The sequence below is a fragment of the Anser brachyrhynchus genome (genome assembly GCF_964034855.1).
Source record: "Anser brachyrhynchus genome assembly, chromosome: 3".
Classification (NCBI taxonomy): domain Eukaryota; kingdom Metazoa; phylum Chordata; class Aves; order Anseriformes; family Anatidae; genus Anser; species Anser brachyrhynchus.
The window spans coordinates 22,882,891-22,908,692 of NC_137696.1; the positions used below are offsets into that span (position 1 = coordinate 22,882,891).

The 25,802-nt window shown below is 40.6% G+C and overlaps 2 protein-coding genes across 9 annotated transcripts in view; one reads left to right on the forward strand and one right to left on the reverse strand.

The window, feature by feature from the left end:
• The window catches only part of CDC42BPA (CDC42 binding protein kinase alpha), a 162,522-nt gene extending 142,798 nt beyond the window's left edge, over positions 1 to 19,724 (forward strand). For 4 of the 5 annotated variants that reach the window (XM_080587648.1, XM_080587646.1, XM_080587649.1 and 1 more), the window contains 6 exons: positions 746 to 830; positions 1,562 to 1,685; positions 2,997 to 3,114; positions 12,345 to 12,462; positions 13,382 to 13,539; positions 14,850 to 19,724. In XM_080587648.1, coding sequence (XP_080443774.1) covers positions 746 to 830; positions 1,562 to 1,685; positions 2,997 to 3,114; positions 12,345 to 12,462; positions 13,382 to 13,539; positions 14,850 to 14,981 — 735 coding nt within the window. In that variant the 3' untranslated portion in view covers positions 14,982 to 19,724. Of the gene's footprint in view, positions 1 to 745; positions 831 to 1,561; positions 1,686 to 2,996; positions 3,115 to 6,675; positions 8,946 to 12,344; positions 12,463 to 13,381; positions 13,540 to 14,849 lie in introns of those variants that run through there. The other variant, XM_080587650.1, reaches the window with a different exon arrangement.
• Positions 19,725 to 21,509: 1,785 nt separating this feature from the next.
• COQ8A (coenzyme Q8A) overlaps positions 21,510 to 25,802 on the reverse strand; it is a 39,514-nt gene continuing 35,221 nt past the window's right edge. For all 4 annotated transcript variants that reach the window (XM_080587664.1, XM_080587663.1, XM_080587666.1 and 1 more), the window contains exons 12-15: positions 24,849 to 24,956; positions 23,998 to 24,063; positions 23,423 to 23,509; positions 21,510 to 22,907 (exon numbers count right to left, since the gene is read on the reverse strand). In XM_080587664.1, the coding sequence (XP_080443790.1) occupies positions 22,614 to 22,907; positions 23,423 to 23,509; positions 23,998 to 24,063; positions 24,849 to 24,956 (555 nt within the window). In that variant the 3' untranslated portion in view covers positions 21,510 to 22,613. The remainder of the gene's footprint in view (positions 22,908 to 23,422; positions 23,510 to 23,997; positions 24,064 to 24,848; positions 24,957 to 25,802) is intronic.

A 25,802-nucleotide genomic window follows, 5' to 3' on the forward strand; every position in this document is an offset into this window, starting at 1 on the left:
GTGATCAGGAGTAGTCAGCGTGGCTTCACCAAGGGGAAATCATGCTTAACCAGTCTGATAGCCTTCTACGATGGAATGACTGGCTGGGTAAAGGACGGGAGAGCAGTGGGTGTTGTCTACCCTGACTTCAGGAAAGCTTTTAACACTGAAGGGGGAAAAGGGTTTGTTTCTAACAATTCACAGACTATTTGGAAAGTGGATTTTTTTTCCTCATGAAGCTGTACATCACAAATATCGTTAGGTTTTAGCAATCTGTATATACTCTTAAGTCACAAAGTGTAATTGTGGCATGGTGCTAACACAAAATAAAATATTAGTGCTTTGTGCATCTGATAGACTGCAACTGTATTATTACATGAAGTATCTTATGGAACAATTTATTTAAATGTTGGTAGGAATGTTGTTATGCCTGTGGCTTTAAGTGGAATTTTAGGCAACTCCTTGTGTACTGGATCTCCAAACAGAAGTTGAAGATCTAAGATTGTCCTTTCCTCTGTTTTGTGGCTATAACGACTCTCAGTTGTTACTTCTGAGAGCAGGCATGTGTCATTGGATACTGCTTCCTCCAGATTGTATTTCTTCTGTGGAGTAGGCTTTGCTCTGGCCAGTTACACTGTCCTGCTCCCTGACTGGCTTTATAACAGTGCTCCTTTCATAAAGATTAGAATGCTCCTTGGAACTTTCAGAATAAGATGCACTATGTAAATAAGAGTTATTACTAAAAGATAGGTTTTCCTTGTTTCAGGTACGACCCTTGAATGCAGAAGGATCACTCAACCTTTTAGGATTGGAAACAATTAGGTTAATATATTTCAAAAACAAAATGGCAGGTAAGTAAAAAGGAGCCGGTTTTCATCATGCAAATTTTTGTTTAGAAAAAACATTTTTCTCTTGTCATGAATCTGTGCATTGTAGAAAGTTCCATACATACATACATCTCTCAAATGTATACTTGTTAGTTTGGGAGAAAGCCATGCTTATATATTACACAGTGATTGAAATGATACTGATATCTGGTAGGCAGGTAGCCTGATTTTTTTCCCTTTTGAATATTCAATAAAAATATAAAAAAGACTTAAAATAGAAAACGGAATGACTAGTTGCACCCCCACATCTGAGATAGCCTGCCAAAACACCATCTAAAAATACCTGCACAATTTAGGGCTTTAATAATGATCTTGGCAGTGCTGAATTGAAATTAATCTTATACTTGACCTAAAGAAACCTTTCCCAAAGTTCAGAAAGCAAATGTTTTATACTGTTTTTTAAGTATGTTCTCCTTGAAAAGGGAAAATAAAGGTTTTGTTTATGAAAGAATTAATCAACGTTTATTTTGAGAAATACGGTTGTGGCAAAGGGGTGAAGAGAAGGGTTAAGTCTGCTTTTGTTTAACAGAGTAGATGGTGACCAAGAAGACCCCTAAATCAAGGAACGTTTTTTCAAACTTGATGGAAAATGGGTGGTGTGCTACACTAGCAAAAGTAGAAAGAGGAAATGTCTTTGAATTCAAATTCCATGAATGCCTAATGAAGTTTCTGGATCATTTTCATATTGATTCCAGAGGGCGATGAGCTGGTAGTTCCTGAGACATCAGATAACAGCCGGAAGCAAATGGTTCGAAATATCAACAACAAGCGCCGCTATTCATTCAGAGTACCAGAGGAGGAGAGGATGCAGCAGAGAAGGTCAGTATGCAACCTGTACTTGTCTTCTGCACGTGCCTGTGGGTCCTGAAGGACAGTGGATGATGCCAATGTAGTAGTACTTCACTTGCTGCTTTCTGGAATGCCTATTCAGATGTTTCTGTGTTTTCACTAGTGTGTTAATCCTCTGTATAATTTCTGTTAATACCAGTTTGGAAATGGATATACGCTGGATACATGAGTAATTTCAGTAATACAAATTGTCTGAAACAGCTCTAATTTGGAATGCAAGTTTCCACATACTGTATATAGGGACACAGGTGTGCACATACATTGTATATGTAAAGATCCGTAATAAACACTTTGCAAAAGGAGATTGCATTGATAATTATGCATATATATTAATTATTTTCAGACTTTTGTTCTGCTTTTCTTTCTAGAAAGGCAGTTCTATTCTCAGCAGTATTCCAAAGCACATGCTTTTCAGATTTATTTAACTACATTCACATTCTGTAAATTTCAGAAAACTCACCTTCAGGGGACATAGGACTGCACGACATATTTCTAAATAGAAGTCTTTAACAGGTCACAAATACTTTCCTAAATGGCTGTTAAATTAGGTTTGCCCTATTCATTCACAGTGTTCACAAAGCATGTTACTGTCCGTTTACTATCACCCACTAAGGATGGCCTACTACTTTGCTAAACTACTCTCCAAGTACTTCAGGTTTCTAACTTTCAACTTCTTTCACGAATGGCTGGCTCTCAGCTTTCTTTTCTTTTTGGTTCTAAGAAAAGTAATATGTGTGTGCAGCAGAGAAAAAAATTCCGGTTCTTGTTCTTGACTTTTCTGAGCTGATTGTGGTTTGGTCTTTTAAAATTGTATTTATTCTGAGCTCTGAAATGTGCATACTTCTGGAGAACTTGTAATGCCATTCTGACCACAGACTGAGAAAGGTACCGCAGTATTACTTTGTTTTTTATTTTCTCCTTCATTTTCATCTGTGCTTTGTAATACAGCATCACAAGTGGGTTCTGCTTTTGCTCATCTTACAGAGCTTTTTATCAGCTCAATAGTGGTTGTATATTTTCTGACTTTTAGTAACTATTGGGTGTGGGCTATTAGCCTGCAAAATATCATTCATTTGTTCTGGCCCTTAGCCCTCTCTTCAAGCTGGAAGTTTGCCAGCTTGCTTGTCCATGCTAGTGCTGATAGCAAGAGTTTATTATTGCTAACATGGTTAAATAGTTAATTTCCATTTTAAGATAGCTGATAATCAAAGCTATAATTATTTTTTTTAAGCCGCTATCTTCACCTTGAACAAAATATCTAAACAGTATTTTCTCTTCCAGGGAGATGCTACGCGATCCAGAAATGAGAAATAAATTAATTTCTAACCCAACTAATTTTAACCACATAGCACATATGGGTCCAGGTGATGGTATACAAATTCTCAAAGACCTTCCAATGGTAAGTGCAAAAGTACATGTGAGAATGACTGACTGCAACAGAGGCTGCAAAAAAGAGAAAGACAGACAACTACTATTTTAAATATATGTTCAGAGTGTTTGATTAATTTTTTATGGGGAACAGTGTAACTAGGGAATGGATGCTGTTTGTGATCAAATTTACATGAAGAGGATGATACTTAAGTGTTGATGGCAGGGGAAGGATTAACTAATGCCTCTTGGGTTTTAAGGCAGGTTGGCTTCTCAGTGTTGGTTTTAGCTTTTATAGCACTTTTAAAGGTAAAAAGAGGATTTGAGCCTGGATACTTTGTGGAAATGGAAAGAGAAATTCTTTTCTCCATGAACTACATTACTGTAAGTTCAATTCCTTTCTTTTCTTCCTATCCTTAACTGCAGCTTAGCCTCTCTCTCTGCAGCCTCTTCTCCTCAGATAGTGAAACTGTGGCAGTTTAAAAGCATGTAGTGTCCAAATTTCTTTCCATGAGTAAGATGCGATTTTTTATTTTCTCTCCAAATTAAGTAGATTCAGTGAAACAGAATTTCTTAAATGAAAACTGCCCTTTAAGTAAAAATGAAGAAAACAAAACTTGTAATAGCACACACATTTGTTTCCACAAAGCCTTTTTAAGGAAATACTCAGCAGGAAGTTAGTGAAGTTTTTGCTGAGCTACAAATTAGTATTTAGTTCAAAGGAGATAATCACACTGCTCACTTCAGGCTACGTTGAACATCTATCTTATTTATGAGTTCTGTATTGCTTTCTAAACAATGTTTTTTCATCCACAATAGATGTGATTCAGGATATGATAATTAACTCTGTAAGAAAGATTATATGATATTATTAAACAGATGATACGAGTACCTCCATAAGACATAGGCGTATATAATTAGTACAGCAGCGCTGTCTAAAATGATCATCAATATTACATGGAGTTTACGCAGAAAGCAGGAAGTAGGAGGACTTTTCAGTATCTGAAAAACTAAAAGGAAACAACAATAAGACTGGAAAAGAAAATGTTCCATGCAGTTGCACTGGCTTTAGAGCTTAAGAGCGTAACTTCTGGTCTCCAGATACTCATTTCTGCAAAAAATGGTACTTCTATGTTATATTTTACATACTGATCTTTACATCTTTGAAGTCTGCATCTTGAACAGGAGCCCTTTGACACTGTCTTTTACTTGTATGAGGATAGGCAAGGAAAGGAAAAGATTTCCTTTAATCCCATACTAGAGGCACTTAGAAAAGGCTCTCTATAACAAGTCAGTGCAGCTGAGCAACAAACAGTAGTGTGTGTGTGTATTTATAATGAACTAAAAATTAAAAGAAACAGGCTGGTTCTAAAAAACGCAAGACAAATCCAAGGGAAGTTGGCTGAAGGCCAACTCACATCTCACCTGGATGTTTATTTATATGTGTCTGCTGTTTAATGATAATTTGCTTCAGGGCAGGATGCAAATCAGAACTTCTTTTCAACTCTTCCTTTACTAGTGTGTTCTTTCAAATATTTCTGTCTCTAGTCAAGTAGAGAAAATAATTACTAATGATAAAGGTAGGGCAAAAGATGTCTTATTTCATGAGTGTTGAAAGTTCTTGAGAATGAAAAGCTGAGAGGATTCTTAATCAAGCCCCAAATCTGGAAAGTGTAAAATGAGGAAATACTTTACCTATAGATGGGGATTTTCAAGACTCTTACCTGGATTAATATTTCTTGAGCTGTATCAGCCTTGTATTAGCTAAAAGGTCATATTGGAAATAGGATTGGTCATTTCCTTCTTATGAATCAATACAATGTTTTGAAAGAAATTTAGGAATCACTTTCTATGCTTAATATCGATGAGAAGACATTAGAAAATGTTTACGCTATAAAACTGATTTATGCACTTGTTCCACTGCTGCATCCTCTTTTTAAAGTTACTATTAAAAACTCTTTTTTTGCAAGTAGTATTAATGCTGGGAGAAGTCATTGCAGATAAAGCAAATTTGATCTTTATTTTTATATTTTCAGTAACAAGGTAAAGAATACTTTTCCATTCCAGTGTATGGCTTAGCTTAGTATGCTTCAGAAGAAAATGTATTTATTTTTAAAGAAATATGGGAAAGATTGCCACCTTTTACTTTGCAAATGCTTATTTCTGTTTACCAAAAGGGATAATAAAATACATTTTTGCATGTAGAGTGCTACCACTAGGGGGACTAAGCAGTACAAAGCTAATAGTTTTCTCAAATCATCTTTATCCAACTACTTTAGGAGATGTTGCTTATGAAATATCGGAATACAGAAAGTGAATGAAAATAATGAACTGAGCCTTTTTACTTGCTGTTTCTTCTGACTTCTTTGAGCAATTTCAAACGTGGCTGGATCTACTGATAGGAATTTGTTCTTCCAGCAGGGGTTTTCGCTGAAGTCAATATGGTGTTATATGGGCAGAAGGGTCGCTGTTGATAGGGTTTAATAGAGAACAGATATTTTAATCTCTGCATTGGATGAGATTGTCACATTTTAATAGCCAGCTTGGCCTAGATTTATCTTACATCCGTGGATGAACTTTATAAAGTGAATGACAATTTTTATTTACATGTATGTGTTTATATATGTATATTTATTATATACACTATATATACATATATATGTATGTATACATATAGTGAATCCAATTAAAACCTGTCTCTGCAGTCCCATTAACCTGCCTCTGCTACCTTTTTCAGGTGAAGTGCCTAAAATTGAGCAAAGCACAGAATTAGATGTGGTGGCAGCGTCTATTGTGTGGCCAGGTTGCAATGTGCTGGGAGGGCAGGTGGGCTGCCTTAACCCATGGCGTAACTGCCTACTGGAGGCAGTGCCCATGGGAGCTTCCTTGCTCCCAGCCTAATGCTTTCGTTAATGATGTCTTTTGGAAGACCAACTGCAGAGAGTTTAATTTGTATTGTAAAAGTACAAAATGAAAATCAGATAAATGGAGAGTTTAAAATTATTCCTGGCTTTTTGATATGATGTGCACAAAACAGATGCCTTCATATGCACAGCATGTTTGTCTGCACATGAGAATGTCCTTGCTGACACAGCCACACAAGGGAAAAAGACGCTTTCTCTGTGCATTCTTTCCAAAATCTTGGTATGCAACAGGCACTTGATATGAGCAGTGAGATATATTTATAGCAAATTGCAGTCTTTTCGCCTAGTTCTGTGTTCTCTCCATAATGGACACTCTTGACTTCAGGATAGCCCTGTGTTTGCACAGAAGTGAATGTGCCCAAGACTGAGTGAGGTCAGATTTAAAAGAGAATATATTAGATGTAATCAGACAACTGTAAGTTTGCATCCTTCTTTCCTTCATCACTATCAGTTACTTTAGAGTCTGGCTTTGACAAGCAAGTTTGTGGGCTAAGCCATAACAGAAACCAGAAGCTCTTATTTGCTGTTAGCAGAGTTGTAATCAGTACATGTTTGTATTTTATTGATGTGGATACTAGATTGGGGTCACTGTACTGCTTTGTACAATTTAGAATTGTTCCTGTTAGTATATCCCCAAACTTATTTATGTACGTGTTTTTCTTCCCTAGCAGCCTGTCACCAATTAACTGGCCGTACAGTCTGGCCTCCCTTCTGCCCTCTTGTCCCTTGAAGCCACTTTATCGTGGATGCTCCTTAGTAGTGAAGATCTGAAATCTGGAACTGCACTTACTGCAGCACAGACTACCACTCTGTGTCCATCAGATTTACAGGATTGATTTTGCTTTCATATTCTGCATGCCTGAGTATTTTACATACAAAAGCTAGTCTCAACTGCCATGATATTTGATCGTTAATGCTTCAGTTTGACCTCATTATACATGAGCCATTATACTTCCATTACAGATTATGTGTGAAGCTTTGCTTGTTTGAAGTGAGAACCTATCAGAGTAAATGAATACTTAAACATATTTGATATTCTTTAAAGACAGTGGGAACCGCATGCATGTATCTAATGGCAGAGTCCATGGAGGGAGTTCCATGAAGGATTGTTTTTAAAATGTTGCCATATCGTGGCTTTTTCACACTCATGAATGGCTAAATATTTTTATTGTCTGCAGTTGGCCTGCCCTCGGCTTTTTAGCTTTTTAGACACTCCCTTTTCTCCCTCATTGGTTTTGAAGAATGTAGATGGCTTTGCTGCCAGTTCTATTGGTAGCAGGTATCTCGGTGAAGTCTACGTTCATGGACCATTATTGGAATGGTGGCTTCTTGTACTCATATTTAGATGCTGCTGAACTTACTAATAACAATTTAATGTATATTATATATTACATGCCATAATGTGTTCATTGATGTTTCAGTTAACATGCAAAGCCTCATAATACCTATGCATTCAAAAAATAATAATAATTTGGATTTTAGCAGCTGAGAGAAATGAAGAGAACAGTAACAATAATGTTTGGTGATATATATTGGGATGTGATTTAATGTTCATTCAAACTTTACTATATTCCACATACAAAAAGTAGTGCCTTAGGTTTAGTAGAGGGGTAAAATGAATTTTTACCATATTTTATTTCAGTAAGTCCTAACGTTTCTAATGTTATTTGGACCTGTTTCTTTTAAGGTGATGAAATCAGTTGGATAAGGGGAAGAGAAAATTAGGAATGGTGTTCTGATTTGCTGGTGGCCTCTGGTTAAACCATCCATTCAGCAGGCTGACTTGCTGAAAACGTACAGATGGCACAGGGAGTGAGATCAAGCCTTAAAATGCTTTTCTGTTAAATCTAGATTTAGATGAATTTGAATAATGAGCACTTGTGTCAGCATGTTCTGAAGAGATCAATTCGAATTTTTTCCTGCTTAATTCGCAGGATTACTTTTCTCTCCTTTTTCTTCATGTCACACTTTGGGGGCACATTACTCAGTTGACCTGTCAAAAACATTTGAATTTCCCAGTACTTCTGCTCTTTATCTGATAAGGGCCTACTCTTGTGGAGTGCAGAGACATCAGTGCAAAGTCTGTTCACCACTAAAGCGCTGTCAGGCTTAGTGAGCACGCAGGAGGAAATAGGCCTTGTGTTCTCTGTGTACGACAGGGTAAATTGTCCCAGTTGTCTGACACTAACCAGCTCACCTTCCCACCCAGTCTGTGTCCCTATCCTGTTGAAACACTGTTCACACCTGTTAGAAATACTCTGTGTTTGTTGTATGGGTGATACTTAATTTTAATGGAATCGCTAAAATGCATGACTAATAGAAGGAAATCTCTTACGATCTTTAACTGTTGTGTATTCTCATCTTTTTTTTCTTCCCACACCATCTCACCTGTGTTCACCTTCCTTTGTGTTATGTCTATTTTAGATTGTAAGCTCCTCAAGGCAGGGAACTGATGCTTCTTAACTGTCTGTAAAGCACCTTTTATAACTGTGGTGCTCTTTGAAATATCAAATTCTAATAAATATTAGAATTTATTCCCAATGAGTTAAAAGTTTTTTTTTTTTTAATGTTTTAGCAACAGCAAGGGCAACAGGCCCATGTGACACCATCTAAGGAAGGTACTCAGAGGACTGGGGGTAACTGTGTAAGAACCTGTGCATTGACAAGTGAGCAGGGTTGCTGTTTGGCTGTCCTTCAGTGTTTGACTGCTTTTGCAAATTGCTGTTGCTGGTGTAACCTGCACAACCATCCTTCATTGCTTTCTCTTCCCGTTGTCTTTGATAGCAGCACTCCCCTTGTCAGTTCCCTCATCATCAGTCCCGTATGATGTCCTCTCCGAGCAGCTTTGAACACATCTGCCACGTGACTGTTAATTCAGCTGAAAAATTCCTCTCTTACAATTCCATAAGCGCTGCATTTCCCCCATCTCCTCACTCTGTTCTGGGTACTCCAGACTTACGACTCTGAGGACAGCTGAGTTCACTGTACTAACACTCTGTGATTTTCCTTTTGCCTGGCTATTAACATGGGAGAAAAACCCTTGTAAAGTGGTTTCCTTCACCCCCTAACTTTCTTCTGTCCCAGCTGATTTGTTTTCTGCTGTCAACTTTGGGCTTTCCACAGCTCTGACATGCCAAGAAACCGATACTTCATGGCTTTAAAAAGAAAAAAAGTGTGTAACAACTGGGCTGAACCTTTTGCTGTGAAAATTGCATTTTAATCACCAGGAGGATCTGGGATTTTTTTATCTTTTTTTGTTCCACAGTGCACATCCTCCAGCAGTCAGTGGCAGGGATGAGATGCTGTGTATCAGGTTGCATTAGGAAAAGGTTCTGGATCTGTCTCTGTTGCACCCAGCTTCCAAAGGGTTTGTTTGTGATGAAATCATGTGGAGTGCAAGAATTTACACAGATGGAGAGAGACACAGATTGTGCCTAGACACAGTCTAGGTTCAATTACGTGAATGAAGTTGAAACATGTACAAGCAGGAAGATCAAAAATTAAAGATAACACCATCTTGTTTATAGAGATCCTCTTAATCCTAGTGGTTTTAATCGGTGACCAAGGTAAAATACTGTGCTGTAGATACCCTTCCAGCTGGAATGTAAAATCTGGGGGATGGAATTGATACTTTCTTTCTTTCATGTATTGTGCATCCTGGTCTGAACACGTGAGGTTGGTATGTCCTGTGGTGATTCAAGCCATACTAAAACAATTACACAAGTACTTGCTAGGATATTGTAATTACGTACCGTGCTGTGGCCTCTAGTTCTGCTTAGGACACATTTGCAGGTAAATCAGACATTGTCTGTGAGGTAGACTTGTATAATGGTGGGTGGTTGCTCAGGGCTTGTGTGTGTCTGAGCTGGGCCCCCACTGTAATGGAAACACTGCTGTTGGGTTCTGTGACCTTCGGACACTCTTCAGACACGTGCAGCAAACCTTCACTGCCAGACTGCTTCACTGTGCTAGACCCCTACCACTGGGAAGGGTTTCAGATACATACCTACAAACCACACGGGAGAGAATTTAAAAATGCAGAAGAAATAATAATGTATTTTCCATAAGGTTCTCCATAAGGTTTCCATAAGGTTCCCCGGCACGTACCTAGTTCATTTTTAGATCAAAGAACAATAAATTTGCTCTGTGGAGAAACTTTCTACAAGGAATTACATGGACGTTGCAAACTGAGGTCATGAAAAATAATTGTCATTAGCAACACTAATAAATTAGTCTTTTTAACGTACTCCTTCCTTCCTTCCCCTGATGCCTGTAGGTTATCTATTCAGTCACTGTTAAGGAGGTAGATTGCCTTGTCATTAAACGTAATTGCTCTCCTTGCAAAATTAAATGTTGTAGGTTTATACAAGTATGAAGCGCCTTCCGTGAAACTTCAGTGTGCTAATTGCAGTGCACACATTTCCTGGTGCTGCTCTCAGCTTTCCTTTTTATTTCTCAAAACACAACAATAACCTCTTCCATAGACTATTTGTTCCTTTGTGTAGCATCGGAGGAGCCTCTGTTCTTTATGCCCAGCCAGGTTGCTCACGCTCTAAGCTGTAACTCAGATTGTTCATTGCATGGTGAAGGACAGGAGCAGAAATTTAGTATTTGGTGCTACAAAGTAGGTTGTTCATTCTCATTTGTGAAAAATAAAAAAAAAAAAGGTAAGCAAGAGGCAGCAGCGTGATCCTGCAAGTGATTTAAAATAGATCTTTATAAGCCTTTGGGTATAAATCCTCACTGACAACACTGCAGAAGCGGTTACGGGGAGAATTAAACAGGGCTTTTCCCTTGGTAAGGTCTCTGGTACTCTTTTTGATGTTTGAGAGAGATTTTAAATTCTTCTTTGTTTTTTGAGTGTTAAAAAATGAGCTTTTTCTAGTCCTCTGGGAAGATGAAAAGCAAAGATTTGAGTGTAGTAGCAAAAAGGTCTGTAATAGCAATGACTCTAAAAGTCACTGTAAAATCAGACTGACAGCAGATTGTCTGATAAAGTCTGCACTATATAATACCTATTCGTTGCAAAGCCTTTGTCTAAATATCCACTTTAAAATATATCCAGAGAAATGGTTGGTAGCTGAAAGTCTCTGAGAATACCCGGGGGGTGGTGGGCGGGGGAATCTTTGTTCTGGTCTGAAATTTGCATAACATCGCAGCATAAATAGGCATTGCAATAGAAAATGTTGTTTTATTGTATTTTATTTACCTTATCTGAGAGAGTGGTTGGGGAAATAACTAAATATGGCTAGGAAGAAATTAACAGTTATTGCAGAAAGTGTTTTGTAAAGTGGAAATAAAGTAATGCTCAGAGCTACCTGCAGTTCTTTTCACATTCTGCATATGTAAAGGTTCCCTAAACTTAATTCTAGTTAATGCTAATGGCTTAATAGTGGAAATCATGTTAGTCTCCTGTTTAGGCAGAGATAAAGTGATAAGAAAGGATATCAGAAATCCTGGGTTAAAAAGCCAGCTCATCTTTAGGCTAACTAAGCTGAGAATCCTTTTTCCCCACAGTTAGCTGTAAGTTAACAGAAGCAGAGATAAAATCGCCAATTAGTTACTTAAAAGTATTGTTTTCCCTTCATTTAAAGACATAACCTATTTTTAAGGAACTGCTGTATCCAAGCAGAGGCATTGTGTTTTATCTCTTCCTCAGTTAAGGACCACTTCAGTCCAGTAATAATTTAGAAAATCTTGCTGGAACTCTGAGATAGTGATCATGGAAATATGTAGAAAAACTGATGGCGGGTGCTCTGGTCATCCTGTTTGAACAGGCTGAAAACACGAGGCAGATTGTCACTTCGGTTCAATTGATGGAGGTCTGGAGAAATGCTGCTAATTCCTTCAGAATCACCTGAGTAATGGAAGATTGATCCAGTAGGTGTTACAACTCTGCAGGCGGTAGGGATTAGTATGGTTACCATGTAAAGTTATGCATGCAAGCTGCAAAGGATGGTATCAAAGAGAGAACATTTAATAAAATCCATAGAAATGTGCTCAGAATGCATTAAGCAATAAATCTTGAATTATGTCTACAGCAACCTAAGCTTGCAAACCATTCTTTCAAAGAAGTTCTTGAACTATTAGACTCACTTTTTCAGTTGTCTGCATATGTCTGCATATGTCCATGTAATTCAGCACTTCCCTAGTGTGTGCTTCCAGTCTCTGCACTAAACTGCAGAATATTAGTTTGCAAACTTTGCTGACGTGCTGCTCAGACAATTCATATCTGGTAAGGCTGGGTTGTTAATGTGTTTTGGGGCCTTCCTTCCTAACATCCAAGGTTGAGCTAGCAGTCGATAAAAAAACTTGTTGTTGTGTGTCTGCATTGCAGAATCTTCGGCCTCAGGAAAGTCGGACTGTGTTCAGTGGCTCCGTCAGTATCCCATCGATCACGAAGTCCCGCACAGAACCAGGACGATCAATGAGCGCAAGCAGCGGGTTAGCAGCAAGTAAGCAAACAGATCTGTTGGTCTGGGGCTATGCACAAGTATTTGAGGGAAGAGCTACCTTCATTTGTTTCTGTCTGTACAGCCACTAGACAGGTTTTTCAGACGTGATGGCTGACTGTATTCCCGTTGAGGGCAAGGACAGCTTTCAATCTTGCTTTCAAAGGAGCACATGAATGAGCAGCTAGCAGTTTGAGAATCCCACATGTGAAATATGTCACGTTTCTAAAACTGCAGTTAGAATTAAAACGGCATTCTTACCCTTGGGACTACTTTGATGCTGCTTAAGCATTTTAAATCATTGACAAGTTGTTCACAAGTTCCATGGTTACTGTTTTTGTTGCTGAACTGCCTAGAGCTGTTGCTGCCTCTCTTGCTGCTGGTGCAAAGAGGAAGCAGTAGAAAACTGGCTGCTGGTATGGAAGTGTTGCGTTGCACTGAATTGGAAACACCTTTCCTAGTGCTGCCATGCTACCTTGTGTGCCAGAGTCAGCACAGGTCACTGTCACCAGGCAAGTGATTAAATAAGAGAGCATGTGAAAACAGCTTGCAGAAGGCACGTATGTCTGCTGTAATCTGTATGTGCTGGTGTGACCCTATCCGCCCCCTGGGGAGATGCAACTGTAATGAGGCTGCCACCACAGCAGTTTCTTCAACTGCTGTCTTTTTAGGGACATAGTGACTCTGTCTGTGCTGTGTAAAGTGTGCCAATCCTGACACGCCAAGGGAGGAACCAGAGAATCCCTAGGAAAAACTGTATCTGGCATCAGACAAGATAAAAGCCCACATCAACTGCAAGCCATGAGCTGAGCATCTTGGGTCGTGCTGAAGGAAAGCAGAAATAGCTAGAGAAACAGCTAACAAATTTCTGGTACCTTGACTGGGCATCTGTAACACAGCTTAATTCCTCCGCATGTTTTAGGATCATCTGCACAGAATGGCAGCGCCTTGCGGAGGGAATTCTCAGGAGGTAGCTATGGAGCAAAGCGTCAGCCGATGGCATCGCCTTCAGACGGCTCGTTGTCCTCTGGTGGCCTGGACCAAGGCAGTGATGCACCGACAAGGGACTACGAGCGAGAGGTGAGTGATAGCATAAAGAGGAGAAAATCGAAGCGTGTTGATAAAGATGAGGAAGGTAAATTATGCCATGGGTTTGGTTGGTGTAAGAATTTCTTCACAGAGAAGGCCAGTCAAGCATCAGAATAGGCTTCCCAGTGAAGTGCGAGAGTCCCCATCCCTGGAGGTATTTAAGGGGCTTGTGGACGTGGCACTAAGGTACATGGTTTAGTGATGGGACTTGGTAGGTCAGGTTGACAGTTGGACTTGATAACCTTGAAGGTCTTTTCCAACTTAGATGATTGTACAATTCTATTCTAACTCTGTTCCTAGTATATAATGTGTAGAAAATTCTCTTTGCACTCCTTATCTGTAGATACAGGGACAGTGAGGTTCCCAAAAATACTGGCCCAGTAGACTAACAGCTTGGTAGCAACGTCTCACAGCTTGAAGTGGTGATACTGCTTCTGCCCTTTATTTGCAGACTTGTAAGCCATATTAGCAAGTATTTCACAGCAGGCATTTTGTCATAGTCGTCAGAGTGCCTGAAGTTAATGAAGTAATTTAAGAATTATCATATAATAATTTCCTTTAGAGCAGAAACTGGATTTAATCATTTACATTTTGTGCAAAACAAGACTACAATTATGATAGGATGACAATCCTGCCCAGTGCTAAACTCAGTCCCTCCAACCAGGAATGTTTTATATAGGAGGGTTCAATCTGAAGTCGGCCAGCAAATCTTCACCAGCCTATTTTCAAACCAAGGAATGAGAAAATTAGAGATCACACAGGCTTTTCGTGGTACAGAAAGGCAAGTGTCAACACAAACTCAGGTCAGATGTATTTGCATTCTGCTGTACTCAGGAAGATCTAACTGGAGTAACTTGATCAGGATCATTTGAATTAATATTCTGGGAGCATCACAGAAGAAACTGATAAAGTGTGTACCATGAAGATTGCACCATTTAGTGAAGAGCATCTCAGGTTCTAAGCTGCAAAAAGGCAGGAGCTATTGTAGCTCACAAGCAACTTGGAGTTGCACGCTCAGGCTCGTGAAGAGGCCCTCAGTAATGTGCAGACTGCAAGAATCCTGCAGGTGTTGTATCCTTATATCAGCATCAGTTGTGCCTACTGTAAGCAGCAGATCTGACAGCTTACTCTTAATTCCCACCCCCTTGCCAAGAAATTCTGAGCAAAGAAAATTCCTCAATATTTTTGGACACAAAATATGTGCAGGCCTCTGAATCTAGTCACCTGTTGCTCAGACACCCTAAGTCACTCAGACTTTGTGTTGTTACTTACTGGTGTTTTCCTGTGTCTCTTGGCTGCAGGACTCCGACTCTCCAAGACACTCTACTGCGTCGAACAGCTCCAACCTCAGCAGCCCTCCCAGTCCAGTTTCTCCTCACAAGACCAAGAGCCTCTCCCTGGAGAGCTCTGACCATGTGAGTTGGGACTCATGAACTGCTTCAGCTTTCAGATTCGACATCACAGCAGCTTGCTGTCCCCTTCACCTGTTCCAGTTCCCACCTTCATCATCTTAACCCTCCCCATCGCCCATCTCAGTGATCTGGGAGTGGGCTAGAGAGGCTGGTCGTCTTCAGCACCGTTCAGCACTGCCTCACCCTCTCTTCCCCAGATTTGACAGCAGCAAATGAGCAAAGCTAGGGTGTTGGTAAATACCAGATGCTGTTAGATTTGTATTAGTATTTGTTTCATTTTTGTGGTTACAGCTGCTTTAAAGACATATTTATCCCACCCCCCAATTCCCTCAAAAGTAGCTTAAATAGACCAGACCAGTGTCAACAGGAGAAAATTTAGAGGGATTTTTTTTTTCCATGCAATAGCTTGTTGTACTGTACAAAAGTAGCACAGAGACCCCTTCCCCTGCATGGGGAACGATCAGTATGTCAGAGGCACATAAAAGCTTTCAGCCACCACATTTGAATGTCAGTCTGATTGTTGCCAGCAAATCCTTATTGATTAAGATGATGCATATTTTACTACCGTACAGAGTTTAAATAAATACACAGATGTTAGAGTAAAATATGTATGTATATATTTAAAAAAACAAACAAAAAAAAATACAAAAAAAAATTGTGTATGCAGCAGAAGATGGATGCTTATTTAAGAGAGCCTTTAATTTAAGATTTGTGTTGTCCCTGTTTTCATGCTTGGTGATATACAGACTTGCAGGCCTGGCCTAAAACCTTTTGCAGGACAGATATTCATTTACTCATTTTGCGTACCATTTGCTGCACTGCCAGGAGTCCCTGCAGTACTTTCACATTTCTTTACTTCTGGCAGTAGTATAGCTGAGGCTGTAATTCCCGCTTTCACGTTACTCCTCCTTCTTTGCAAAAATGACAATGATTGGAAAGCAACCCCTGCCCTGAAAACCAAGGGCACCAGTCAGCCACGCGGCTGCCCTGGTTTCTTTTGTGCTAGCTGTGCAGCTGAGATACCTTACGGCATGCTATGGTAGAGGTCCTTACAGCAGCAAGGGAGCTCAGTGCCGCAGGATTCAGCAGGAAGACTGCTTCCCTGGGTCAGCCTTTGGCCAGGTCTAACTAGGAAGGGAGCAGCCTTCTACATCCCTTTCATCATCCCTAAACAGAAAACTGTTACCGTTGTTACCAAATACTAGTTTATAATACACCAACCAAATGAGTGCTCTTATCCTGAAGCTAGCCGTCGCTGGCTGTGCTGTCACTGTAGCAATGAAGAACCTTGAAGACTGACCTCATACTGTTCACACTGTGGTCATCGAAGATGCCTAGTCACCCACAGCTGCCATGCTGGCAAGGTTGGTTTTCCTCTCCCATGCTGTGGGTTTGTGCAATTTGCAGTTGTTTCTGTGTGCTCACCTGCTGTTTGGTTCCAGTAGCAGTTCAGGAGGCCAGAAGGTATTGCAGTGAATGACAGAGCCCACTGCAGCTGCAGAAATAAGTAAAAAGCTGAAGCTGGTCATGCAGTCAAGAGAATAACGTGAGAGACCGATGTACAAATGTATGGTAAGAGCAGATGTCTCATCTCTTCAGTTAGCAAGGCAGGTGTGTTTTTCATTTGGGAGTGTTCAAACAAGCCTCTTTGCTCAGTAGTATTGTTGCTGGTGTTATACTATTACCATACTCGAACGTGTAAGGTTTTTTTGCATTTAGAATACTGTTTTTTTTGGTGGGTTTCAGAAGCTTGCTATGGCTCTTAAACCATTACATATTCTTGCGGTCAGCAGTGATAGAGTGTTTCACCCACATAGAGATGTTTGGAGTTTTCCAGTTTGTGTCTTCTGTAATGGAAGTTATAGGTAAGTTCAAACTGTGTACAGTAATTTCCAGGTATGATCTCCATGTGAAACAGGGAATGAGACACAGATCATTGCCTGTACCATTTTATCATGCTGGGTCTCCTAAGTAAGATTTCTCTTTCACTCTGAATCAAAAGGCTTGTCAAAGTTTAAGCTCATTAAATACTATTTTGGGACAGGAATTCAGTATTATTTTTAAAACCATCATATCAAAAACCTGTCTCTTTCCCCGATTTGGGATTTTCAGAGTAGCAAGATGGTAGTGTGTGGTTTTTGGTTTTTTGTTTTGTTTTCACTTCAAAGCTACTACTTTTGCAAGCCTGACATTTAATATTAAAAGCTTTGGCAAACAGTTGAGCACTTGACATTAATTCCTTCCAGAAGAGGTTTTCATCTCTCTGAGGGACAGATAGGCAGGGCATTATTGGCATTATTGAACTCCACGTCTGCTTCTTTTTAAAGGCTGCATATTGCTTCAAGTATAGCCACTCCTTTTTTCCCCCAATCTCGTCCTGTTGGTGAAGCATGGCCACACACTTTTCAAAGACTTTGCAGACTAGTTTTGTATTTACTGTATGTTGTATTTAAATATTAATGTTATTTTGCTATTCAGAGAAGGCATTTAAACAGCAGTCATTTAAGACAGAGCAGCCTGTGTGACAGGTCCCCTGGGAGAGGGTCACAGCATCTTTTTTATGCATTTATTTTTTTCAGTTGAGCTGATGTTCTACATGAAAATGGAACCCAAAGAGCCACTACGCAGAACACAATTAAAATGCCTAAAAGTACACGTTTGCTATGTTACAGCACCTGAAAGGTATTGATAGCCCAAACTGACATTTTCAGGCAGAGCAGAGGTCAGCTGTGTTAGAACACTAAGATCCACAGGACAAGAGCTCCACAGGCCTATGCTGTTTGCACACCACAATTTTTAAGCTTTGGCAGTCTCCTTTAGGATCGCTATATTTAATCATTTGTTTGGTACTGTGTATTTTTATATGCATCTGTTAAAAAGAGAAACAGAAACTGTTCTCTCAGTTGAAACACAAATGACCACATCACTTACCTGAAAGGAGAAAGGGTGTCCTAGGACTTGAATAGTTTTTATACATTTGGGGGCCATTTGATTATACACAATTTTAAACCACGCTCATCTTTTTTGTTGTTATGAACACTGAAAACAAAAGCATACTGTAGCTGAGCTTTTTGAATACTTATTGGCTAGGAAAAGCAACTTGGTCATTTGAACTGTTAAAGACTTTTGCCTGGTATCTTAAAGACAGTTGTCTCTTAAGGCTTGATGTCTCTTAAGGCTACTTTGCACTGTAGCATTGTTTCAACTCCACAAGTAGAGGGCTGCAATTTGTCCAGGGAGCTTAAAAATCTCCCCCCTTTATTTTTAACTGTAGCATATGTTCTGTGTACACAATATGTATCTAGCTGTTTATTTCTTTTTGGCTGAGACTGAAGGTAGCTTGCATTTATGACACTACTTAAACATATGGGTTGTTGGTTTTTTGTTGTTGTTGTTTTTTTCCTCTTTTATTTTGGTGGCAACAGAAGATCTGAAGAGTCAGGCAGCTACTAAGGACTCCAGGTTACAGAATGAAAAAGGTTTGGTCAGTAGCTTTCCCCTGCACGTGCACGGACATAGGCATGTGGCTTTCCACATTTCATGAACCCCAAAACAGGGTTATAGTACTTTCTTCTCTGTTGTACCTGACCTGCAGAAAGCAGCCGATGGTGTCAAAAAACATTCCTGTTTCTGATGAAGTAGCTTCTTTTCCTCTGGTTAGTTGCTGCTGCTTGTTATGATGTACGTTTTTGTCCATTTTAACAAGTTTCAAAACTAAGTCAAAAATGTCTTTGATTTAATTCTTATAAAATTAACAGCCAAGCATGTTTTCCTCATATATACAGCAGAGGGGAGTAAAGGGGTTTGTCATACCAAAAAAAAAAAGTCCACATAGTATTTTTATGGAAAGAGAGGTTAACCACACCTAACTGTCTCACAGAGTGTATCGGCCTTTCAAAACACTTGAACTATTAAGAGAAAAAGATACTAGCATCAGCCAGACCCTAAATGACAGGACAAACATGCTCTTGGGTAGTAGTTTCTTGTTCAATTTTGTGCATGTTGTTTAGCTTAAATGAATACATTAAGGGCAATGACCCATACCTCCTTAGCCTGAACATCAGCGGCACATTCAGCTTCTGCGGTGTTATTTTGTTTGTTTCCTCATAGGAGTCAGTTCCTTGGAGGAAATGAGACATTTTTTCTGTACTAACACAAACTGCACCCAGCTGCATGCTCTGTGTTCATGCTGTATTTGATAGATGCCCTCAGAAACACGTCTACTGCAGACTTTCCATTCTAAATTCAAACTTGACTTTGTCTTTCTTAAATGCAGAGGAAAAAATAAGTTATACTAAGCTGTGGCTGGAAAGTGTCTCATCCACAAGGAAGAAATCCACAAGCAAATCAGTGTTGGTATTTCAGAGCAATTATATCTGCCTTTTTATGTATGACAGTTTCATTTATTTAAAAAAATGTTTAGGTTTTTCATTGTAATATCATTGTACAGTTTTGCATGGCCTAGATGTAATCACTTTTGTGTTTTAGAGTATAAAAGCTGACAAGTGTGCGTGCAGGGGAAAGATTCTGCTTTTTTTTTTTTTTGCCTCTTCTCACTATTTTGTTTAATGCCCTCAGTGTTGTAGGGGACATTGTAAGAGATTCTTTGCTACAGAACAATGATGTAGATTCTTTTGCACAGAAATATTTAAGGTGGAAAAGTCAACAATGTAAAAATGACTTACCACCACTATTTTATGTCGGTAACACACTTAATATTAACCTACTTTGATGTACCGCAATAAAACAGGGAACTGTTAGAAATGCAGATGGTTTGTCTTTTTTTCCCCCCTCACATCTCTCCATGTTAAGGTTTGAGGAGGAAATGCAAAGGGGAATAATTGCGTTCTAGAAGATAAGACCAGCACAAGCACACACTTGGAAGAAAAGCAGTGGGTACACAATTATATATAGCTTTAGCAGCTTTCAGACAAATTTAACAGAACCTTTTTAAAAAATAAGTCAGGCCCCTTTATGGTTTGGTATATTGAATTTTAACTGCACTGCTTGTGACCACCTTCTCAGGTCATTTGTTCTGTGTTGGTAGTTGTAGTCATTGTTTCTGAGGTCCCTCCTTGATTTAGTTATGTGTCAAGTGTTTCAGCTGCCCTAACATAGGAAGCTGGATTCTTTCTTATGTATGTCTGAGCTACCTCCTCTAAAGTGCTTGTCATGCATCGGAGAATACCTGCAAAGTTACTTTGAGTGCGTCCTGACCTGGTCTCACCTTCGACCAGTTCCTCCACAAGCCATGATATTTTCTCCACAGCTGAGACTGTTGGGATATCTTCCTCTTCGTTTGTTGTTGTGTTGGTAATAAGCTTAGCTTTGATAACAGCTGTCAGTCCCTCCCTCCCTCCCTCCCCTCACTTCTACAGCAGGAATACTGTGCTGTTGTTGGTCCTGTGTTGCAAGCCGTGCCACCCAGCATCTTATACAAAAGATCTGCGGTCACGCCAACAAGTATATAATGAATGTCATCTACCTGTGCTTACTGGAACTGTAATGCTCTTCAGTTATTTTGTTTTCCTTGCAAGTATTCTGGATATACTGGCTGTCAACCATCAGAAACTTTGCTAGTATCCTTGACAGCTTTTTGTACCTTGCTTTTTAACATAAGCATTTAACATCTCAATCCATTCCACCGTTTTTACAGCTGCGAGGTCTAGAACCAAAGGAAAAGTAAATAATATATATCAGAACGCAAAGCACTAAGATAAGTTAGTCCATTAGTGAATTAAGTTAAGCAGCTTTATGCAAAACTATTACTTTGTTACTGACTAGCAGAGTTCACACTTCTCAAAGTATTAGAAATAACCTGATGAGTGGTTTTAGTTGAATTAAGTACTACTGGATCTTCCTAAAACAAGCCTTAAATCAAGCAGTTTATATATTTATGATCATGGAGGAAAGGCAATACAGTAACTTGTTCTCCTAGTTCTTCTACATCCCTACTGAGAGAGACCATTTATTCACCTGCTCTTTATCTCTGCAAGTGCCAGCAGTCAGGCTTCCTTACATAAGGAAGTTTAAGAGCATACAGCCTTCTGCATTCCTGGGCTGTGCTAACCAAGTAGACTCAGCTGCTGCTAAATATCTTGCACTTGACAGACAAGGACACCTGACTCACTAGCACCAGATAAGCATCAACTCCAACAACCACTCTTTCTACACAAGTGGAGCAAGGGCAAAAAGAGCAGTGTCCAGGAACTCTTAACAGAATGCGTAAAAAAGGGAAAACGAGCAAAAGAAAGTCAGTTACCAGGGATTTTAGTGGCCAGACCGATCGATGTTCAAGCTGACATCCCTCTGGCTCCTGGTAAGCTTGTCATCACTGTTACCATGTGACACAGCTGCAATGGGAAAAATGAAGGAATGAACAGGCCACAGTTGGCTTTGCAAGGGTAGTAGCAATTCTTTGAGCAAACAACTACAAAAGGGACATGGAAGGGTCCCCTTTCCTGTGCTGTTATGAAGCTCAGCAAATAGGACATGGTTTACTTTTGTAGTCACTACACCACCAGACGATGGAAAGACTGCAGGCCCACAGCACAAGCACTTTTTTTTATTGAAATCAGAACTCATACAGGTACAGGCTTTGTACAAAAAAAAAAAATCTAAGAAAGTATATTTGCTAGCTTGACTCCAATAGTTTAAAATTGTGCGTCTGGTTTTAAACATGTGACATTTGAAGCTTGAAATGCTCATGAGAGACATGAAGTGTTTGTCTGCCTTGCCATAAGTTCTACATTACTGGAAAACAGCCAAAAACCCCAGACTAGCTTTCAAGTTAGGAGTCCAGCAAACAATTGGTGTCAGAGATGTAGCTTATCTAACTCACCGAAGTCGATACCTACCCAACAGTGAAGAATCCCACTATTTATTTGTGCTCAGATGTAGTTCTGTTGATTAATAGTTGCCTCCCAGAACTGAGAAGAGTTGTGTGAGTATGTGTGTGTTTAAAAGATGTTGGCACTCAATTCACAGGTTTATAAAATGTTTCCTATGCAAGCCAAAGAGAAGCAGAAAACATAAAACTTCATGTTATGTGTACACACATCCTTTGCATTACATCAGCATCACTAAAATCCAGGAAGGTTCTTGCACTGCTGTCACTCGACTTAGAAAAACAGGAGAATGGGGGACTGAGTGCATCTGTGGTACGGTACACCTTAGTATTTCATTCTGTAAGTCACAGTACGAAAACTACTTGAATTCCACCTTAGCATGAAAGCATGAAGGTTTTTTAAAAAAAAAAATTTCAAGAATGCCAAACACATTTCAATACTAAATTCCACTCTTGTCCTCCTTCCCCTACCTGCTATATATTTAAAAAAAAAAAACACAATATGCAGCTATCATCACAATGTTAAAAATGTATTCAAGGTAGTTGGCTGGTATCCTGAAACAGTATACAAGCACTCAAGACAGTTTCCGGCAAGCTGCAGACTGTCCTGGCAGTCTCAGTGTCGGCCAGACAGCGCATCAAAGAACAGCTTTGTCTCCATGAAACTCACGCTTGGCTTCCAGGGCACAGGCTGCTGCATCGCAAGAGGATGGAGAGTTAGGGTGCAACGCATGGGAGGCTAGAACATTCTTTGCAAGGCTCAGACAAACCGTGCCCTCAGAACAAGATACGTTAGTTCATTCTTATTACTCCTCTGGCTTCTTGCCCCTAGTGCTCCAATATTTGCTGTATGCCTCTTGGAACATGTTTTTGCAGGGAATTTTGGCCTTCAGTTTGGTGCAGATAAGGAAAGATCCCCCCATCTTCCGATGAAGAGAGTAGGTCTCTTCTGGTGGAGGAACAAGCCGATGCTTCAGCATGACTGGAATTAAACCATGGATCTTTTCCGTGGTGCTTTGGTTGCCGAAATCAAAAGGTTCCTCAGACGCAAAAGCCTCTCCCAGGATGAGGACAGCATTTAAGTGTGCATCTTCCATTTCCTGCCCAAAAGGAAAGTGGCCCAAATAGTATCACTAACCATTTGAAACACCAGGGAGGAAAAGGAGAAATACTAATCCTAACAGCAGCCGATCAGGAGAAATATGTACCTATACCCACAACTAATGTAACCCCCAGACCCTGACAGACTGATAAACGGTTGGTTAATTCCAAGCACCTAAGCCTCCCAGAAGACTGTCTGCCCAGTCATGAAGTTTCAGCAGCATCACTGCCTGTCTTGCTGAGGGAGTGAAGGGAGATGGAGGGGGTATAGAAGAAAAAGTAGTTTGGGGGTTAGCAGATGATTATTGTAAATGATTATTACATTATCATTTTGTTCTGGCTCCTGCTGCCAGAACAAAAGGAGAGAACAAAATCGTGAACATTTTTTGCCCTTCTCCCTCAGCTTGGCGGCAGGGCTTTCAGACTGCCATCAAGAAATCTGTAAGTTAAGATCCACGTTCTTCAGCAAACCTTTCACTGGCCACCACTAAAAGTATACGCTTCTGCTCCGTACCTTGACTTCATAACCAGTGAGGAATTTCATTTCAATGGACTTCTTCAGTACTCTCTCTCTGTCCATGTCAGCGGCTGCCTTGATTACCTGAATAGGAAGAACACTTTCAGGAGAGCTAGGTGATGACTGAAAGATGCTTTCACACAAGAAAGCACATATATATGAGTGCATAAATTTATGTGTCTGTAAGCAGGCCACAGAAGAAGACAGACAATGAACAGGACAAGCAATTCCCCCACACCCTCATATAAAAATCACTGAATTGTGAGTGGGTGAGAAGAGAGGATCCCCTTTGAGATACACTCTGCCTAAGTCTCCCAGTAAGCAATGTTACAGTTCTCCACATTTGTCATGTCATTTAAACATCAGGACACGACCACCAAAGGTTAGCAGCAGACATGCATAAAGCTGTCATAAGGGATAAAACTGGAACCAAGATCTCATCTCCAACCCTGCTTCCATCTACACCCAAAAGTAGATTCAAGTACAGACACAAAGCAATACAGCTAAGAGAATTTTGCAAATACTCTTGAGAACCCCAGCGCAGCATTCTAGGACACACTGCAAGTCCTCACCTCAATGTAAACATCTGTGAACTTCTCGTCAAACCCTCGTGTTGCTCCAAAGTCCAGCAGGGCCACCTAGAAATGGACAAACCCTTCAGCACTGCAGTATCAACCACTTAAGGAAGAAGGCCTGACCTGAGAAGGCTCCCAATACCTTCAGGAAGTTCAACTTGCTGGAGCGGCGCTTTCCCACTGTCTCAGCTTCCCCTTAATTCCTTTATTCCCTAACAATAGGGCAAGCATTTGTTCCAGTACATGACACAGGAGATGTGGCCTGTGATGACATTGTCACACCTGTTCTGTAACCCCACTCAGGCTTTCTGCTTGGGGACAGAGCAATGCAGAACCTTTTCCCAACAATTCTCAACACATATCTCAGGGCTGAACAAGCAATTCCATCCGGCCTGCAGGGTACAAGCAGGCAGCCAAGCCAACAAGCAGGACATCTGCAAATGCTTCCCCAAGCACCAATATCTTCAGCATAGCACAAGACAAAAGCATTCAACTAAAAACTGTTCAGATGCGCCCTGGTAGGAACAGTGCCGAATACAACTTCCTGGTGACACATTTCAAAGAAAGAAAAAGAGACCCTGAGGCTAAGGAGTTATCTGTGACTGGATCCAGGGCCACAGACAGGCAGTCCAACAGAGTTACACGAGCCCTGTTCTCCCTCCCACCCAGACCAACCAAGTAAAAGCAGCAAAGGGCCAGGTTTCACTGTCCTGCCTGCCCAAGGCTCAAGGACAGGAATCCATGAGAGAACCTCAGTAAGGGCTCAATGGACTTTGAGAATGGGGAATAATCAAGAGCTGGTGAAGAACAGCTCTTGCACAGGCAGAACGGGTGCTGCTTGCACTTACCTTGTGTAACTGCGGGTCATAGAAGAAGTTTGACCAGTTCGGGTCAGTCTGCATGTACTTGAACTCAAACAGCTCCCGCAGACACAGCACGAGGATGTGGTGACAGATCTTGAAAACCAGAGAGAAAAAGAAAAGTCAGCAGGGTGGCAAGCCCTGTCCATACATGTAATTTACAATGGGCATTAGCACACACCAGGAACACATCACCACACTGGCAGGTACCATCTGCTCCATGCTGCAAAACTCCTGAAGAGGTGAGAGAGGCCTTTCAGCAAATCCCCGCCCATTCCTGCCATTGGACACCCTTAGCAGACAACACAGATGCCATGCGAGTTTTACGTCAGCCTCAGGTGTAGGTCATATCCGAAGGCCCCTGGCTGTACCTTCAGAAGGGCTGCTGCCCTGTACATGGCAACTGAGAACAGCAGGCTGCAGGGGTCATCAAACTGCACGCATTACTCGTGTCCTGGTCCTGCCTCCCTAGCTTTGACTACAAGCTTGGCTGTTGCTCTGGGAGCAGAGGAGCATCTTCACAATGCACGAAGGGACCCAGCAGCAGAGGTAGGGAAGACCGGCAGGGCATTACAACCTACTGTGTAATGGAAAGTCCTGCAGGACTTGGCCAAAATGAAGCCGGTGTAACTCACAGGAGGCAAGACGCTGTTCCAGGGCACTTTGAGTTAAAGGCCCAAAAGAAGCTAAGAGTCTCTTCCTGCGAAGCTTCCTTCCCAACAACATACAGAGCTAGGTTCAAACCTTTACCTAAAGGGGTTTCGCTACATGCACACACCACCAAGTACTCCTCAGCAAAGTCGTCTGGGCTCAGCACCAGCCCCGCCTGAGGGAGAAGCAGCAGGCACACAAGCTTGGGACTTGAAGGCATGGAGGAGGCAAGAGCAGCAGCCTCTAGAAAGCCCGCTACTGTATTACATACAGCAAAGCCTCTCTGTGAGG